Below are 18,141 nucleotides of genomic sequence, written 5' to 3' on the forward strand. Positions count from 1 at the left end.
GCTGTGCTGTACTTGCTCTGAACGGCTGCCCAGAAGGAAATCAGCCACTGGCTTTCATGAGAAATACTTCACACAAACCAGAATGAGGCAGTGGAAATGTTTTGTCATGTTTAAGGCTCTGTTGTTAAAAATAATCATCCTTAAATAAATCAATTGCATGTCTTAAAGACAGAAAGATGCTTTTTCTAGATTTGTTCATGCTCTGTATGAAACTGGATGTACAAGAGCTATTGTGAAACCCTTTGTGCTAAGAAGAACACTCAGCACCTTTACAGACCACACCACATCTTTGAAAATGAAAATAATCAACAGTGCAACTGGAATATAGTTTATCTTACTTAACACTGAAACTTCCTCTTTAAACCCTTTCCACAGGAGCACTGTCTCATCTTCCTGCTAAAGGGAGGAGGACCAGAGGGTGATCAGGATTTCTACTAGACACAGCCACTTGCTGGTTTCACAGCAGCTCAGTGCCTGTAGCAGTTCTCATCAGAAGGGGCTGCCTTAGTGCCAGGAGTAGAAATGCATTTAGACCTTGATTTCCCCAGCTGCACCAACATTCCTATTTCAGGTCAGAGTTCTGCCATCCTCCTTCAGTCAGCATTTACAGCTCTGGTCACCAAAGCCTTGCTGGTAGCTTTGCCACCTGCCTGGGAGGGGATGCACAGAGGAACTGAGAGCACATCAGCCACCCTCTGTGTGACAGCTGCTGGGGGGAAGGAACAGAGTGGAGAAAATACTGTCCTAATCAGTTTTAGCTTCTAGAAAAGAACCCCAAACTCACAGGTAGAGGAGAGGATGTTTGCCAGAAAGGTAAAGTCAGTCAAACCTTTCCAAACACAGGTGATGCAAAGCATCTCCAGTAATTCTCTGACTGACCCTCTGAGGATCCCACTTAGGAATAGCAGAATTACCAGAATGTAACAGAACTCTCTCCAACACAGGAATTCAAGCATCCTCCCTTTTACAGCATATCTAAGCCTAGGTTCTAGGCTTAGACACATTCCCTGCAGCACATTCCCTTTGTAGTTACTCATTAATCTGACCTCTTGGTGCATGTAATTAATTAATTTAAATATGGCAGGATGAGGAAGTGACTCTGTGTTCAGTCCAGCTACTGCTCTAGAATATCAACAGGCTAAAATCCAGTGCCCTGTCAGTAACAGCACAGATATTTCAAGGGGCCTGAGCCTTTTCTAATTAAGCTGAACTCTTCCAAATTCAGATCAATTCAGAGTAAAGCATTAGTAAGTAATAATTAGTAGTTATATATAAAAAAAAAAAGGCAGAAGTGGTTAGATTTTAGATTGTGTTTTTAATCAAGTACAATGGAATCCCTAGAGAGGAAGACAAACATTACTACAACTTCCACACATTTGTAAAACTCAAGTTTATTTTTTCCAGTGGGCAGTTCAAAGTAACTCCTTCCCTCCAAAGTTCTTGCTCCCTCCCTGTTGGATCACTAAAAGGCTGTGGCCAACACCAAACTGCAATGAATCTGAAGTTGTGAAAGAGAAACCCCATTGCTACCAGGTATCTCTGTCACTTTGTTTTTTAAAGCCATCAGACTTGTAGGACAAGGACCTGATAACTGCAGTTCTCTTTTGGGTTAGCAATAACAATTTTATCTCAATGAAAGATAAGGTATCATTTAAGGCTTTCTCAATCAAACTATTTTTAATAGCAAGTTACTAGATGACCATTAGCAAAGAATCAAGAGTTTCAATTAAGAGAACAGTTAGCTCTGGTCTTCAGCAGGAATTTGCATCTCAAATATTATACCTCAAGCATTATAGAGAATTTATTTTTAAATTAAGATCTGCTAACTTCCTCCTCTTAATTTCCTGGGTTTAAAATACAAGTTTGAAATCCTTGCTTGATGACATGCACATCAAACTTTCAGTTGTTGCTTTTTGGCACAACAGCCTTCAAGAGACAACTATGAGCTGGTACCCAGGGCAGAACCACCTTTATCTCAAGACGACCTTCAGCAGAATTTACTCCTGAGAAATTTTTGATAGGGTTCAGGAGCAGTGATTTTACACTACAGCTGATGTAACTGACTCCCAGGTTAAACTGACTTTCTTGAGATAAGGCAGTGGTGCCATCCCAGCTGGACCTGTGGATCTAAGTCATCCAGAGACACATATCCAGGAATGCCAGAGCCATGTGTCCAGGCTTGTAAGTGCTGAACCACATAGTTTATTGCTCAAATACAAGAGATATGCACCAGTTCTTTAATCACTTACTTCTATTTTCTTTCTCAGAAATTTCTTACTACACTGCTGACTTAGGGTAGAAACAGAAGTCTCAGATCTTCTCTTTCCCCAAATTTAAGGACACATCAGCATATACTCTCTAAACAAAACTACTAACTCCTAACTCTCAATAAAGTTTTTCTTTCTAACACAGCTGCAAGAACACTGAAAGTAGTAAATATTAATTTAATACAAAAAAGCAATTATCATTTACAAATATTAAAATTCACTTTGTCTATTCTGGCTAGTCACACTCTGGAGTCTCCTTCTGAAAGTGTTCGGAGACTTGAATGAAAAACTAAGCATCCTTATTTGTTAAGCATCTCTTCCAGTAAAAAGCCACCTGTTCACCGTCTGGTTGTGAAAATATTTTTATATTACACTAGTCACACAAATCAGCAGGGTCTGGCTGTACAGTATTTTACACAGATAAAGTGCATAAACAAAGAATGCCATCCAGTGCAAATTGAAACTGTTCTCCTGAAATCCCAAGGCAGGAAGCGAGGCTCGGCTCCCTCCGCGCTATCCAATCAAAGGATCGTCATCATCGCTCTGTAACTGGAGCCGGGCAAAGGGCCGGGAGGGAGCCACTCTGTTCTTGGAGATGATGATGATGCAGGTGAAAGTGCTCAGTACCATGAAAACCCCGATGACGATCCCAATGGCCTCGGGCACGCTGATGCACCACTGGTCAGCCAGCAGGCACTTGGTGTTGGCGAAGGTGCCGTTGTGGGGCCGCGGGGCCAGCCCCAGCACGTGGCACATCATGGGGTAGATGTCCACGTTGGCCAGGCTGCCGTGGCTGGAGCCGCGCCGGAAGGCCGGACCGCGCGCGGCCAGGAACGGGTGCATGCTGGGCAGGGCGTTGTCATAGCCGTGGTCCCCCACTGCAGGGGGCAGAGCACACAGTCACTGTCACAGCCTCTGCTCCCCTCCCCATCTCCCCCACACCCAAAGCACGTGTGCTCACCAAAGGTTAATGCTCAACAGAAAAGCAGCTGTTGGATCAACTGCACAAGGAAGACAGAGTTTCTTCCCTCTTCTCCCAAACCCCACAAGTCTTTTCCCACACTGGCCTTTCCCCGTGGTTCTCATTCCTATTAATCTCTTTTCCTTTCAGTGCTTAACACTTCCAGTGTTCCCCTTGCCATTCTTCAAGCCAAAGTTGAAAAGGAGGTTGCCATTCCACAATGAGTCAGTAGATAGAATGCAAAGTTTTTACTCTTCAGATTTTGGAAAGTCATCTCTCCTTGCAGAGTGGACATTTTAATTACTTATTAAAAATCAGGCACCTTTCCCTTGATAGTGCTCAGTTTGAGCATATGAGATACCCTCAATTCATGCTTATCAGATAAAGTACTTCAGCTCAAGGGACACCCAGAGAGTCAAAATCAAAAGACAAAGGATCACTGTGCCTCTGGCAGGCACACAGCAAAACCTTTGTGGCTATAAGGTCAGGAGAACTTGGACATCTGGTAGGTTTTGAAGACTATAAACAGCTGAAGAGCAGCCATTGTCAAATTTCCTAACAGCATTCCTGAAAAACCTGTCCAAGGTGCCAGAAGTCTCTCACAGCACAGTATTTGAGTGACTGCATTTGAGTCCATTTCTTAGTAACAGTGGAGGGATATCCCTGAGAACTGTTTCCTTGGGTGCATCCCCGAAGCTTCTGATGCAAAACATCCAGATTCCAACTGATTATGTCACACTCACCGCTTCAGTGAGCTTCCTCTCTAGCCTTTTTTAATCTTTTCTACCATTCTGTTTGTTACCACATCTTGTTTGTTTTGACTCATGGCTGCCACTTTGTCCATGAAGACAACCTTAAACAGGCTTTTAGGCTAAAACCTCCCCTGCCTGATTCTGGGAAGCCTTCACAAATAAAACTGATTTGAAAAGAGATTTACTTCAACTGATATGATGCTGCTCCTTATAAATATTCACTTAGTAACTATTTTTAAGTACATGAAATTGAATCTAAGCAGAAACAAGAAAAAGAGAACTCTGATCAGAGAACACCTGTGCTACATGTTGCCAAATTGAAGATAATTGTAGCAAATCCGTGGGGAAATTAAAATATAAACGCATCCTGTATTAAACAGTAGTACTGTACAAATAACTGAAAAAACCTGAACTTAATTCTGCAATGGGCAGACAGTAAAATCAGCTAAACTGGGTGCAACCAGGATTTCACACCACTCAACACCCTGTGCCTAACAGCAGTCATACAGGGAAGTATCCAGGAGGGATATCCCTGACCCTACGAACCAGGCTGAGCTGTTGGCTGCTCAGAAACTTCCCAGAAGTTGGTACTTTTGTATTTAATTTCTATTAATGGATTTTCCTACCAAGAATCTGTCTAATCACTTTCTGAACACACATATACACACACACACACTCTGAGCCTTCATCTGCAACCAGAATTACAGGTTGAATTTTCATACTATTAAAAGAAGGAAATCTATCTGGAATTTCTTCTTTGAGATACACTTTCATGTGACTGTTGCATTTTTTCTATAAATTATCCATGCCTGTTGTCTGCCAAAAAAAACCCTGCATATGGAACACCTGGAAATATATACACCTACATATACACACACATAAAAAAACATATATATGTGTGTGTAATTTGACATTCTAGCAGGAAGAAAGTGCACAGCATAGCAAGACACTGAGAACTGACACCTGTTGAGTTTTGTCTTTCAAACATGCTGCTGGGTTCCTACTATTTTTAGTATTTCCTGCCATTTATTTTCATTCCCTAGAACATGTACTGTAATATTAAATGTTGTGTGTTGCATGCTTTGATTTGTGCACCCCTACATATGTATTTTATTACAATAAAAAGTCAAACCACACTCCAGGGAAAGCTTGAGTCAGACTGCTAACCTGCCTAAGATAACTCAGACTATTAAGTTGAACATGTCAAAGTGTTTCAGCCAACAGAATGTTCCCCATCTCCTCCTCATCTGTTAAACACTCCAGGCTCAGGCGGAGAACGTTCTAGAAAATGCTGCATTATTCCTAAACCTGCACAGTGTCAGGACTCCCCTCACTAAATGAGAACCACCCTGCAGCTGGCTGGAGTAAAACAAGGCAGTTTACCCACACAAACCACAGAGGAACACACACTTACACTTGGAAAGGGACTCGTTCTGTACGATTGTCCAGCCTTCATCTGCAACCAGGATTATGGGCTGGATTCTCTTGTGATGGCGATAATGGAATCTGTCTGGAATTTCTTCTTTCAGGTAAACCTTCATGTGACTGTTGCAATTTTTGAGTAAGTTATACACATCTTCTTTGTCTGCCAAGGAAAATATTGCGTGTGAAACAGATGGAAATTAACTCCTGTTTATTACAATTAATCTGTCATTAAACCTAAGATCCATTACTTCAAAATAATTAATAATTTTTAAAAAACACATAGAAAAGGAACTTTTTGGTGTCCCTTACGAAATGCTGCAACGGTTGAGGTGAATTTCAAAATTTGCTTTCATTTTAAATCAGACTCCTCCCAGATGTGGGTTTGGACCTACAACTCAACTTACAATCTGGGCTTGAAGGGCAAAATTCAAGCAGAGAAATCAAGAGAAAGCAACCACCCCCTCAAGTAGACAATATTTTACCCAATGCAGTAATTTTTTTTTTGTTTTGTTTTTACTGAAGGAATCACTTTGTTCATTAGTCTGGCCACAGAGAGGCCAGCAATGTCATGATTTCAGACATGCCTGCTGGGGACCACTCCAAGACACAAAAATGGAATTCATGGTACAAAATCTTAGGTTTCACTCCTGAAAACAGAAGTGATAAAACGATCAAAGTTGGGAGACTAGATTTTTACTTGGAAACTTACACAATGACGTTTTTTATTCTGAATAAACAACATGGGTTTATTTCATGCTCACTGTGAATCACAGCTGCACAGACTTAAGTGAGCATCAACAGAGCAGGAAAACTAAGTACCTACCTACTTTCTCAACCACCTGTACCAGGGTTATCCTTATCAGCCACAGCAATTTGACAAAAAACTCTCCTTGTCCCACTGATTGTCAAAACAAACTTCCAAATAAAAATAAGCCATCATTCTTTAGCTTACTCCTTATGCAAAAGTTTTGCAACATGAACTCCATAGGTTTTGCAAAAGATGAGAACAGCCTAGCATACTGTGTACTTTTTAGAGGCAAGATCAACAAGACTTAATTCTCAGTATATGCCTTAAAAAACAACCAAACCCAAACATACTCTGCCTTGGCAGCACTGCAGCAACAGGAGTCCTGTCTATCAGGGTGTAGTTATTGCGCCCGAGGCATTTGTCCAGGACAATCAGCCTCTCTGCAGAGCAGGAGGCCATTCCATGGTCACTTGTTATTATGACATTTACAGTGTCCCACAGGCCCGATGCCTTCAGCTTGCTCATAAGGAAACCAACGTGTTTATCCACTTCTTCCAACACTCTGTGCATGTTCTGGGTGTCGCTTGGGCCGTACTTGTGCCCGCTCGCATCTGGTTCTTCCCAGTAGAGCACAGCAAAATTGACCACTGGGTCAGAGCTGTTCAGCCACTCCACAATTCTCTCCACTCGCTCCTCAAACTTCACAGAGAAGTTGTACTTCATAAAGAAATGAGGGGTTGTGTTGTTGATTTTTACATCACTACCGGGCCACATTGCAGCAGCACTTGCTCCCTTTCCCTGCTGTTGGTTTGTTACCCAAATTGGAACTGCATCATTCCACCAGAAGGGATCTGAATCGTTGAACTGTGAAAAATATTTCTTGGCATCAGCATCGTACATGTCATTAGCCACAATGCCGTGGCTTTCCTCATATAAACCTGTCACTATGGTGTAATGGTTTGGGAAGGTCTTGGTGATGAAAGTATTCTTGACTTCTTTTACAAGCACACCATCCTCAATGAATTCCTGGAGGTGAGGAAGTTTGTAGGTTTCCAAGTAGTCAGCCCTGAAGCCATCAAAGGACACGAGGAGCAACTTGGGTACCGAGTCACCAGCTGAGCGAGCACAACAGAGTAGGATTCCAGCAAAAAACAACATCAACATCGAGCTCATTGTGGAGACTTTGAAGTGCTTCCAGCAGGTAATCAGATGCACCTGAAAAATTTAAACAGACAAGGATGTAACCAAAACAATTCTACTGTGACCAGTTTAGCTAGCTATACATTATAGACATCTTCCTTCCAGAGGGTAATTTCAAAACACCCAGTCTAAACAACCACTCGAGTCAACAGTGGATTTCCCTACTGACTTCGGAGGTTTCTCACAAATTATCAGTTTTTCATATATTAAAATAAATGTGCAGCGAGATTTTTTTCCACTGAAGACTAAATGAAAGGAAGAATTGTTTTCTTTTGATCAGTTACTCCATTGTTGTGTGTGTCCTATTCCAATTCTACATTCCAAGACAGAAAATCAGTATTTTTCCTCATGTTCAAGCACAGGCACAAGGACTTGAACAGCTCCAGACCCACATTTAAGAGTCCTCTGCAGCCCTAAATTCTTATTACACATCACTTTTAATGTCAGAAGCCTTTTTCTACTATAATTGTAGTTTTCCTTTTTCATCTCACTTTTCCTTACAGTTTCCACCCTCTAGAGTTGCTGGAAGACTTTTCAGCCTTTCAACAGTCACATTTACTCGTTGCTCATTCCATACACAGAACTGTCAGGAGTAACTTCTCCTTTCCTTCTAAGCTGCTCTACATCTACCATAACAGCATTTAAACCTGTCCTTCTTACACCACACTTTTCTCTCTATAAAAAAACCCAAAATTAATAACCTTAGCTATGAGGTAAGTATTTCTCAGCAAGGAATTAATGGTTATGAGTGCCAGGTACAATCTGTAAGCTTTGACCCTCTCTTAATGTATTATGTGTGACTTAAGCACTTTGTTTAGGAAGCTACAGAACGATACTCTGTCTTTAAAAGAGGAAACGAAGCTCCAGGTTTCACAAAACCTTCTGCAATGTTGTTAGGCAGTTTATTTGCTTCTCAAGAAGAGCCCCATTCCAGCAATTTTTCCCTTTCTATTTCTTTTATCCTTTATCTTCCTTTATGTGCAGACAAACTGTGATTCTAGGAGGCACAGCAGCTGCCTTCCCAACATTTTTAACATCAATCCTTCCCGCAAGCTCCTTAAAACAGCAGGGTTATTTTAAAGGCGTAAAGAGCTTTAATGTTAGCTGTAGCTTTAGCAGTGACGGGAATTCCAAGCACGGGAAGCCACCCCCTGCCCCGGTCTCCAACAGTTAAATTGTCTGCAGAAGATACAAAAGTTACAAGGATTGTCAAAAAACAGCACTAAGGCAGCTCTTAGCACCGAGGACTTGGAGAACACACGCCTTTTAAAGAAGAAAAAGGAGAAAAGAAATGGGAAGCGCAACGCAGCGGCGAGATCACCCCTTCGATGTTGTCAGGTGCTTTAGAAAGCAGAACCAGAGTTTTCCACAGCGCAGTAAGAGGCAAACCCGCGGCGTTCCCTTGGAAATGCTCCGCAGAGTCTCAGCACTGCTGTTTTTATACACGAGTGGCACGTTCTAACCAAAAATTAACTCTGCCCCAGGCAAACCCAGCAAAGCAAGCCAGCTGTGAAATACCACCAACACCAGTCCACCTGCTCCCAGACCTCCCGACCAGGTTTTGGAGTAGCTCGGCTGGGTCAGAACGGAGGTTATTCCGCCTGCAAAGCGCGCACACGCGGCACCGCCGACCAACCGGGCGCTCCGGGTCGGTTTCCCCCGCGCCTGTCCCTCACCCGCACTCGGACCAGGCTCACCGTCCCCAGAGCCTCCCGCCGCGGGACACCCCGGTCCCCGCCGGGGCCCCGCCGTGAGGTCCCGCAGAGCTCCGGCTCTGCTCGGGCCGGGACGCGCGGGCGGCACCGGAGGTGACCGGGGGCAGCGGGGACGGGGGTTCAGCGCCTGCGCACCCGCCGCCCGCGCAGCCCCAACCGGCAACTGACGGGCCTTGAGGGGGGGCGCGGGAGCCCGTCGGTGAGCGCGGCCTCCGCCCGCTGTGATTGGCTGAGGGCCCGCTGGCGGGAGATCCGATTGGCTGCGGTGTGGGGGGCGTGGCGCTGGGATGAACGGCGGGGGGGGGGGAGCGGGAAGTGAGAGGGGTTGTGAGGGCTGTGGGGGCGAAGCACGCGCGCTAGCGGAGCAGTGGGGAATTTCTGTGACTGAAGTGTCACAGAGTCAATTAGATGGAAAAGAGCTCTGAGATTGTCGACCTCAACCTATGGCCGACGACCACTTTGTCAACTAGACCATGTCTCTCAGTGCCGCGTCCAGTCTTTCCTTGAACACCTCCAGGGACAGTGACTCCACCGCTTGCCCCGGCAGCCCATTCTAATGTCTAACTGTTGGAGTACCCTTTTTGTGAAGAAATTATTCTAAATTATTCTTAAGGTCCAACTAAAAACCTCCCGTGGTGCAGCTTGAGACTATGACCGTCCTGTGCCTGTTCCCTTGGAGCAGAGCCCGACCCCCACCTGGCTGCCCCCTCCTGTCAGGAGTTGTGCAGAGCCAGAATATCCCCCTGAGCCTCCTTTTCTCCAGGCTGAGCCCCTTTCCCAGCTCCCTCAGCTGCTCCTCCTCAGACCTGTGCTCCAGAGCCTTCCCCAGCTCCGTTCCCTTCCCTGCACACGCTCCAGCCCCTCAATGTCCTGAACTGAGGGGCCCAGAACTGGGCACAGCCCTGGAGGTGACCTCGGCAGTGCCCAGCACAGGGGACAGTCACTGCCCTGCTCCTGCTGCCACCCACCGGGATGAAGGGGCAGAGCTGAGGGGAGCCATGGGGGCTGTGGCGTGAACCCTCCCAAGCAGAGCAACGTGGTGTTTCCAGAGAGCTCAGGGGTTTGTCAGGGATGTGTTGTACCCCCGGCGCGGGATGCAGCTCACTTTGGGGCTGTTTGCTGCGCTTCCCATTGCTGTAGAAGAGCACCGTGAGGTGAGGCTGCGATGGGACACGTCCTTGGGAGTGTCCCGGTGTTTTCCCAGCACGCCCATAATTTGCCTCCTGCCTCCTTTGCAGGTGCCCGGCAGCCCCAGGCTGTCACCTTTTCGAGGCCGTGCTGCTTGTCACCATGACTCCTCCATGACTCCGTCTCCCTTTTGGTCACACAGCTCTGTAAATTGGATGTTCATATTCTTTCACGCACATTGCCTTTTGTGGTCTCTTGTGGGGAAAAAAAAAAAAATTTGTTTACCCTAAAACTCAGAATACAGGCAGGAAATAGTCAGGTGTTGCTGAATGTACTCTGAGTGCCACTGCAGCAGAGTGTACTACAATGAGTTGAGATTTGTTTTGGGTCCTGGTGTAAGTTTGCTACATAAATTAAGGCAAATAGTTTACATTCCCATGGTTTTCCTTTTTATTATGAGAAGGGATTAGTAATTCTGCAAAACCTGTTAAGTTACTGGGGCTGACAAACGATGAGACCAGCTCTATGTAAACAGAGGAATGAAGCATCCTTTGCTAGCACAGAGCACAAATCATCACTATTTAAAATTTCATCCTAAAAACTGATAAAAAGATATGCTTATAGCTTCATAACTGATTGAAGTGGATCTAAATTTCATTCTGTATACCCTGCTAGATGTTTATTCTGCAGTGTAGATTTCAGCTTGTTTCTTCCTAATGGCTTTCACATATGTATGAGTTAAGCAGGTTTTGCTACCTGTGTGTGCCAGCTGTGGAGTGGCTCTAAAATGTGGTACAATAGGCTGAATAAAGCGACACACCCCTGATTCACCTTGATTTATGGAATGTAGCAGGCGTGGCAAAACACAGGCCTGTAAAAGAGGGGAAAAAAACATCTCCAGCTACTCAGGGGTTATGTGTCAAGTTCAAGTCAAAGTCCTTCTGGGTTTTTTTTTCCTCTGAGTCTCTTTTTGATTACACAAATTCAGCTTTGTGAATATGCACATGGCAGCTGATCATGTGGAGGAGGGATACGTCCTTTATAAATGACTTTGTTGTATTGCCTTAAAAATATTTTTTACACAGAGTGAACTAGAGCTCCAGGGAATGTATAACAGACAAGGTGCAATATTTTGACCAATTTCATTAAGTTACAATTGAGTTCTTGTTAAAAACTTTATGTGCAGATGCAGGCAACTTTTAAGCACTGAGGCTCTTTTGCCAGCCTACTTTTGTAGCATACTCACTCAGCTATTCAGTCCTGAAAGGTGTGAGTAATCTCTTGTTTACCCTTGCCCACATGCTTTGAAAACCATTTGCAGTGTTCACTTATTCAGAAGCCCAGCCTAATGTGTTGTGCCCAGTTTGACACATCATACAGGCAGCACACCACAGCAGCTCTGAACTCTGAGCTGGTCTGGCCAATATCTGTCTAATGTGTTTAATTCAGCTCTTGGTTCCATTTACAGTGTTTGCCTACAAGAAATGGCTGAGTTACATGTATACTGACATTAAGAGGAGTAAAACTGAGCACTACTGAGATGTTTGCCTTTCTTCGCCTTGATTTCTCTGTTGTATTTTAGCCCATGTTTGCCTTTAGAGGCTGCAGTTCTAAGCACTGGATGCTGCCAGAGCTGTCCAGATTTAGTGCTGGAGTACAATTGAGCATTTGCAGCTCAAAAAACATTGGTCAATGCCAGAAGAAAAGAGCAGGCAACCTCAAAATATTCTCAGGGGTTGCTAGGTTTAGTACAACGCTTAGATGAGAAACCATGCCCTCTAGTTGGCAGTGTTGTAGAGGTGAGGCAACTGAATTTATATGGATTAATTAAATTTGGGGTTAAACTTGGACTAATTTAATTTGGATTGTTTAACCTGGAGAAGAGAAGGCTTAGGGGTGACCTAACTCTGGCTTCTATCACCTGAAGGGTGCCTACAAGAAAGATGGAGAGGGACTTTTTACAAGACCGTGGAGTGACAAGACAAGGGGAAATGGCTTCAAACTGAAAGAGAGCAAGTTTAGATTGGATATCAGGAAAAAAAGTCTTCCCTGTGAGGGTGGTGAGGCCCTGGCACAGGTTGTCCAGAGAAGCTGGGGGTGCCCCATCCCTGGAAGTGTTCAAGGTCAGGTTAGAAGGGGCTTGGAGCAACATGGGCATAGTGGAAAATGTCCCTGCCCTGTATTGCATATTTTCCTGAACAAGAACTATTTCCTGTATTTCCAGTTTTATTCTCAATTTTATCCATGTGATGGAGACCTCTGTCACCATTTTTCCATTTTTGCTCAGTAGTTTTTTTAATCTGTCATTTAACTTGTAATTTACTGTGTTTTGATGCATCTTTATAAAATTGAGATGAAAAAAAACCAGACGTTTCATGAAACCATAAAAAGAGCTGGGTAAGTAACAGCTGTTAAACTTTATTAGACCTTAAGCTTTTAGTGCCCATTTAATCCAAAGTATTGCTTGTGTATGGAGGCTATAAAGAAAAAGGGCTCTTAACCTTTCTGTTTCTCAAAATTTGTGGAAGGAGATCCCTAAGGCTGTATGACAGGGTGATACAGAGGACTGTAGTGTCTCTGCCTTCTTTATTTCAGTTACCAGAGCCTCCCCTGCAAACAGGCTTGAAGCTGGGTTGCTGAGCTTTTCAAGGGTACTTAGTTTCAGAGATAAACAAGGCTGTTGAAATTATGCCAGATTTTAAAGGCAAACAAAAATGTTTTTCTTGGAGCAGTTAGGCAGATAAAATGTTGGTATTTCTTAGGCTCTTAGGTATTCCAATGCAATTTCTAAACATGGACTTAAAGACCAAATCAAGTAAAGTTTTACAAAATGAACTGTAGAATACCAAAAATAAAGGGCTTTGAAACATCAAAATTGGGAACAATTAGGTGCTGCAGCAGGTAAAGCAGTTTTTCAAATGTATGTTGACAATGACTCCTGGTATTTTTAACAACTAAAAGCTGTTGATAACATGAGAATTAAGTGTCCTGTGCAAAGTGATTTTCTATTGTTTGTCTGGTTCTAAGTGGAGAAATGTCTGTCATATGCAGAGTGAAATTTATGGGTGTGTTGGCTTTAAATATGCCTTTTATGCAGCCAGCAGGCAAGGAAATCTGGGTGAATGTGAATCACCACTACTACAGTGGGGTCCTGGATTCCTGAACCAGCCCCTCAAGACTGCAGAATCCAGGTCAGTTCAGCAGAACAACAGATGGATTTCTGGATGCCTGCTTCAAGGATGTGCTGACTCCTGTGTAAAATGTGTCATCCTGAACATTTTCCAAACCACTGTCTTCTGAAATAATTCTTTGGTGTGTTTGTTTTTCTTACTGCAGTACAAATAGAGTACAGATAAAGGAACAAATAGTGGGATAAAGTCTTGTCCTCGTGCTGTTTAGTGCAAGATTGGCAGTGGATAGAGGATTACTGTTGATGAACTGTGTAGAGATGAGGTGCTGCCAAAAGCTGAGGCTGGAAATGGTGCAGGAGTTTGTGGTTGATTTCCTCCAGGTATTGAGTGCAGCCAGGAGTGAAAACAAAGTGGTATGAATTTATTGCAAGTCCCTTGTAGTATGTCTGTAAACCATGACCAGTCTGTCTCCTAGAGCCCACAGTGTAGTTTTGATGATGTCCTTGAACTACATGTCGCAAAGCTTTGAAAATTTTGAATATTTATGAAGGAAAAAACTTGGTTTTTTGGTTTTATTTTCGTTGGTTGGTGTTTTTTTTGGTTTTTTTTTTTTTGTGAGGGTTTGGATTTTTTTGTTTTTTGTTTTTTGTAAAACCAACATCCTGAATGGCCAGGAACCTTCATGATTTTGCATTGAGTGCGCTTAAGTGCAAATGAAGGGTCTGATCCTCTGGGATGCTAAGATCCCTCAGAAACTGAGGGACAGTAAACTTTGTTTACCATCATTCAGTTTCAAGTTCAGCTGTTTCCAAGAACTCTGAGTGTTTTAACTGTTCAAGATTTTTTTTGCATGTCTTTGTCTGGAAAAAGATACTTTAGAGCAAGCAACTGAAGGGCCTTAATTTCTTCAGGTTATGAGGAATGATTTACAGGCTCTTTGCTTAAATTGTGCAAGTATCTTCATTGAGAAAAATGAAACTGAAGGACTCTTTTATTAAACCATTAAAACTAGAGGAATATCCAACTGGAAATGACCAGAGAAATTCCTGTAAAAGCAGGTTGCTATTTCTAAACAGGGAACCACTGAAGCTACTTGTGGCACTGATGGATGAGTTGAAGTTTACAATATTATGGAATGTCTAGAATATGTGCAATTTATTGCTTCAATAAAGGTGTACCCAGGTAGAAGTCTTCAGAATCTGTACTAAATAGTGTAATGTGAGGTTTTGCCTCTGATTCTTAATCTCTGAGAATATGTGAGGTGCTCTCTTTAGGGATCTGATATTCTTGTCACTCTTTGTTCTTTCCACCCTTCTCTTCTACTCTGGAGGAGAGGGATAACTGACTCTAGCAATGCAGGAATTTCTTTACAAGTCAGTCAGTCTTCTGCTTGTCATTTTTAAAATAAGTGCAAGGTGGAGGAGCTGATTTCTGTTGGCGTTTCAGGGTAAACTGCTGAAGTTTCAGTAGTAGCTTCAACAGTCAGAGTGTGTCATTGCCCTTATCCTTCAGATAAATCAAGTTGCTCTAAGCAAACAACTTAAATACCAGCAAATGTCTCTGTGTGTTTGGGCTGCTGAACTGAGCTCAGTGTGTCTCTGCAGAGTGAACTAGGCAGTGATCTGGGTTCCTAGGCTCAGTTTTGATGTCCATTTGTGGGCTTCTAAATGTAGTTAAATATCAGCCTTGCTGTCTAAACAGACAAATCTATTTTGGGGAGCTCTGATAACTGGACTGTATTAAAGACCATCTTCATCTCCTTTTGATGTAATTATTTCCATCATTTTCTATGATGTACTTTGAGGTGCTCATTGGTGTCCACTGGACTGTAGAAAGAATCAGTGATTTGCTTATTCCAGGTGCTGAACACTAACAAAATTTTAACTTGTGTCTAAGTATGCTAACTGGACTTGTTGATTCTGGTATGTCTTCCTTTAAAAAGAATAAAGTTGAAGTAAAATCAGAAATTCAGTCATAAAGTAAAAACCAAGCTTCTCTTGAAAGTGAGGAGTTCTATTGCTCATGTTCTTTGTCCTTTTATGAACTTTACTGCTTGTGGTTTTTGTGTTTCTGCAGAGCTGGTGACCAGGATTACCAGTGGCTCACGTGGGTCAAGATGATCAGTGACACAACTTGGATTACAGAATTAGCAGCAGAAAGTATTGTGTTACTAACTTCCACATTAACTCAACACCTTCTAGATTTGGGAGCAGAGGAATTTAGGGAATGGATCAGATTGGTGATCTCTGTTTTGTAATCTTGCATTCTCATGGCTTTAGGGTGGGACTGTTACTCAGAGGGCTTTAGTTGTGCTGAGACTTTTTTTTTGCTCTCCTGCCTCATACAACCTCTTCCCTCTCACTTCTGTGCAGGAGAGAATTCCCATTTCACTGGACACTTAATGATCACTTTCGTTGCTCTTGGAGGGTGGCAGAGGAAAGAAGAACTTGGATAACTCACAATAAAGAAACCCACATGAACTGTATTTATTTTTAAATAATACTCACCTTATGCTCTTACTCCTTGTTTTACTTCTGATATTTTAAACCCTCCAGCAGGTGCTGCTGCATCCTGCAAATGTCTTCGTGGAGGGAAAAAAAAAATGTCACGGACTGGACTACAACTGGACTTTGTTCTTTGTTTTGTGTCGTGCATATTTCTGTGTTCTTTTTTTCCCCTCAAACTCTCCTTAATAACTCAAAGGTGAGTTATTAAGGAGAGAGTTTTTATGATCCCAGGAGTTTAATCCTGCAAGCACTCTGTAAGAAGGGGTTGAAGATCAGTGGGAGTTGCTGATCAAAGTCATGCTGAGAGCAAGCTGAACAGACCCAGGCAGAAATACATTTGTCTTTCTACAAAATATGAAGAAATCCAAGTGTTAGAAGTGAAAAGTAGTCCTAAAAGAAGTTGAATTTATAAAACTTACCTGCTGTTTTATTGCTTTTGTGAAGTTTCTGGAACTTCAGTAATTTAAGTTCATGATTTTAAATCGGTCTTATCATTAGCCTTGGTCTTGAGTGTTAGAAGTTTGCAAGACAGATTACACAGCACCCATTTCAGAATCTCTGAGTTAGGATTTCCAGGATTTAGTGAGGAATTGTGGCTGAGTTACATACAGCTAATTTAAAGAGATGTGCTTTGTCCTGTTTGGTGATGGACCACTTGTGCCAGGCAGGAATGAGGGGGTAGTAAGAGTTGAAATTTGGCCTTGGTAATGAGTAATGTATCCTTGCAGTCCTTGAGTTGCAGCAGGCCAGAAATGCCCTCGAGAACTGAGAGATCTCATTGATCTCTGATACTTACCTGCATATTTGTACTGCACAATCACAGTGATTAAACTTGTTTGTGACCATGATCTTGGCACTTTTCTGCTTATCTAGGAGCCCTATGTTTAAATATGATGAAATATTGCTTTGCTTTTGATATTTAACTATTATTATTACTCTAAACTTCTTAATATAAGGGTAATGGCAGTTAACTACAGTCATAAATCCCAGGCAGGCTGCACCTGCTGTCCTACACTGTGAAACATCTTGTGTTCCCTTCTTGTTCTGCCTGGAATGGCTTGAATTACCATCTTTCTCTTTCACTTCTTTTCTTTATTTCTTTAAGAACTCTAACCTGGCTGTGGCAGTTACCACTCAGGAAGTTACAAGGCTGGGCCAGGAGTACACCTTCATTTTCCTTTTGACTCAACTCCAAAAGATTAAATATTCATTTATAAGAATTCATGTAATAATCTATGTAATCCAGATGCAGTAAACATGGAGATCAAAAGGCTTTAGTCAATAAGGCTTGAAGTTCTCATGACTTTAATAGATTGGTAACTTTATAATAATCTGATAACTGCAGGTTTGGATATTCCAGAAGTTTCAGGTCTGTTGAATTCAGTTGCTCTGGAATGTGTATCTGTCTCTATAAGGGCAGTTAATTCTTTGCTAAAGCTGGCAGTATTCACCACTTTAGGTTCTGTGCAGTTTGGTGTGTCTCTCCATTCATTAGAGAGAAGGTACTGTATACACAAGGTGGCAAACAAGATTTCTACAGTGTATGTTTTACAACATGAGATACATAACCAAAACATGATTATAATTGATGCATTATGTATATGTAATCATGATTAATACTCCTTCATTGCTTTCTTTTCCTATATTCCCAGGGTAGCTCATGAGAGCTTTTACAGTTTTTGGCCCTAGTTTATAGTTCAGAGGAAGACAATGCCAAATGTGAAATGTGTGGCCCCCAAAGTGAATGAGTGGCAATGTTGGAAAGAGATAAAATTTATCTCTTTACAATTTTTTTGGGTAGTTTTTTCATAAATATTCTTCAGTTGTTGATGATTTTGTAAGTAACCACTAAAATGTTGTAGATGATTGCTTGTATTATTGAGGCAGTTTTGCCTTGCTTTTCCTTGAAGTTTTTGTGAAAAAACTCACTCCTATTTTGTGAAAATATGAGTGAGTGGGTGAAGTCTGCATTTATACCTCTTTACATAAATAAGATTTCCAGTAGAACTATTTTCAACTTCCTATGTAAGAATACTTATTTTTTTAACTGTTGCTTTCTAGTATTGATAGGTTCTTTAGCTGGTTTTTGCTATACTTACCCAGACAACATCTGGAGGAACAGCTGATTACAGCTCTTGAGATACAGTTTCCAGGAGTCAGATCGACAAAGGGGTTAAAAGTGAGACAGCCTTTTACTTGGTGGAAGTGCAGTTGTTGATTCAAGGCTCTCAGTAAATGATTGTTGGAGATCTGCCATGTGTAGCTGAGCATTCAGAAAGTACACCACAGACTCTGTTTCCTCCTGAG

The 18,141-nt window shown here is 42.4% G+C and overlaps 1 protein-coding gene and 1 long non-coding RNA gene across 5 annotated transcripts; one reads left to right on the plus strand and one right to left on the minus strand.

The window, feature by feature from the left end:
• Positions 1-1,295: 1,295 nt before the first annotated feature.
• Positions 1,296-9,235, minus strand: ENPP4 (ectonucleotide pyrophosphatase/phosphodiesterase 4). 4 transcript variants are annotated; one of them, XM_071447151.1, is made up of 4 exons: positions 9,051-9,235; positions 6,504-7,368; positions 5,395-5,565; positions 1,296-3,145 (listed from the first exon to the last, which is right to left on the minus strand). In XM_071447151.1, the coding sequence occupies exons 2-4, from the start codon at positions 7,324-7,326 to the stop codon at positions 2,781-2,783; spliced, it is 1,359 nt and encodes a 452-aa protein (XP_071303252.1). In that variant the 5' UTR covers positions 7,327-7,368; positions 9,051-9,235; the 3' UTR covers positions 1,296-2,780. The 4 variants fall into 4 exon arrangements, with proteins under 4 accessions (XP_071303252.1, XP_071303241.1, XP_071303236.1 ...); XM_071447140.1 differs by having other exon boundaries at positions 9,030-9,235; XM_071447135.1 differs by having other exon boundaries at positions 8,901-9,235.
• Positions 9,236-13,008: 3,773 nt separating this feature from the next.
• Positions 13,009-16,218, plus strand: LOC139593474 (uncharacterized). Its single transcript, XR_011680320.1, has 3 exons — positions 13,009-13,097; positions 13,294-13,387; positions 15,404-16,218. It is a non-coding gene; the product is annotated as an uncharacterized lncRNA (long non-coding RNA).
• The last annotated feature ends 1,923 nt before the right edge of the window (positions 16,219-18,141 follow it).

Source organism: Agelaius tricolor, unplaced genomic scaffold (assembly GCF_023055355.1).
Source record: "Agelaius tricolor isolate 1412-34295 unplaced genomic scaffold, bAgeTri1.0.p SCAF_1, whole genome shotgun sequence".
Classification (NCBI taxonomy): domain Eukaryota; kingdom Metazoa; phylum Chordata; class Aves; order Passeriformes; family Icteridae; genus Agelaius; species Agelaius tricolor.

What these genes read in the sequence shown, in the direction of transcription:
- ENPP4 (XM_071447151.1), bottom strand. Translation starts at nt 7,326, where the DNA reads ATGAGCTCGATGTTGATGTTGTTTTTTGCTGGAATCCTACTCTGTTGT. An exon ending in TGCAGTGCTGCCAAGGCAGA is followed by an intron (nt 5,566 to 6,503) that starts GTATGTTTGGGT and finishes TTTCCTTGGCAG; the next exon opens with ACAAAGAAGATGTGTATAAC. An exon ending in GAACGAGTCCCTTTCCAAGT is followed by an intron (nt 3,146 to 5,394) that starts GTAAGTGTGTGT and finishes TGCCCCCTGCAG; the next exon opens with TGGGGGACCACGGCTATGAC.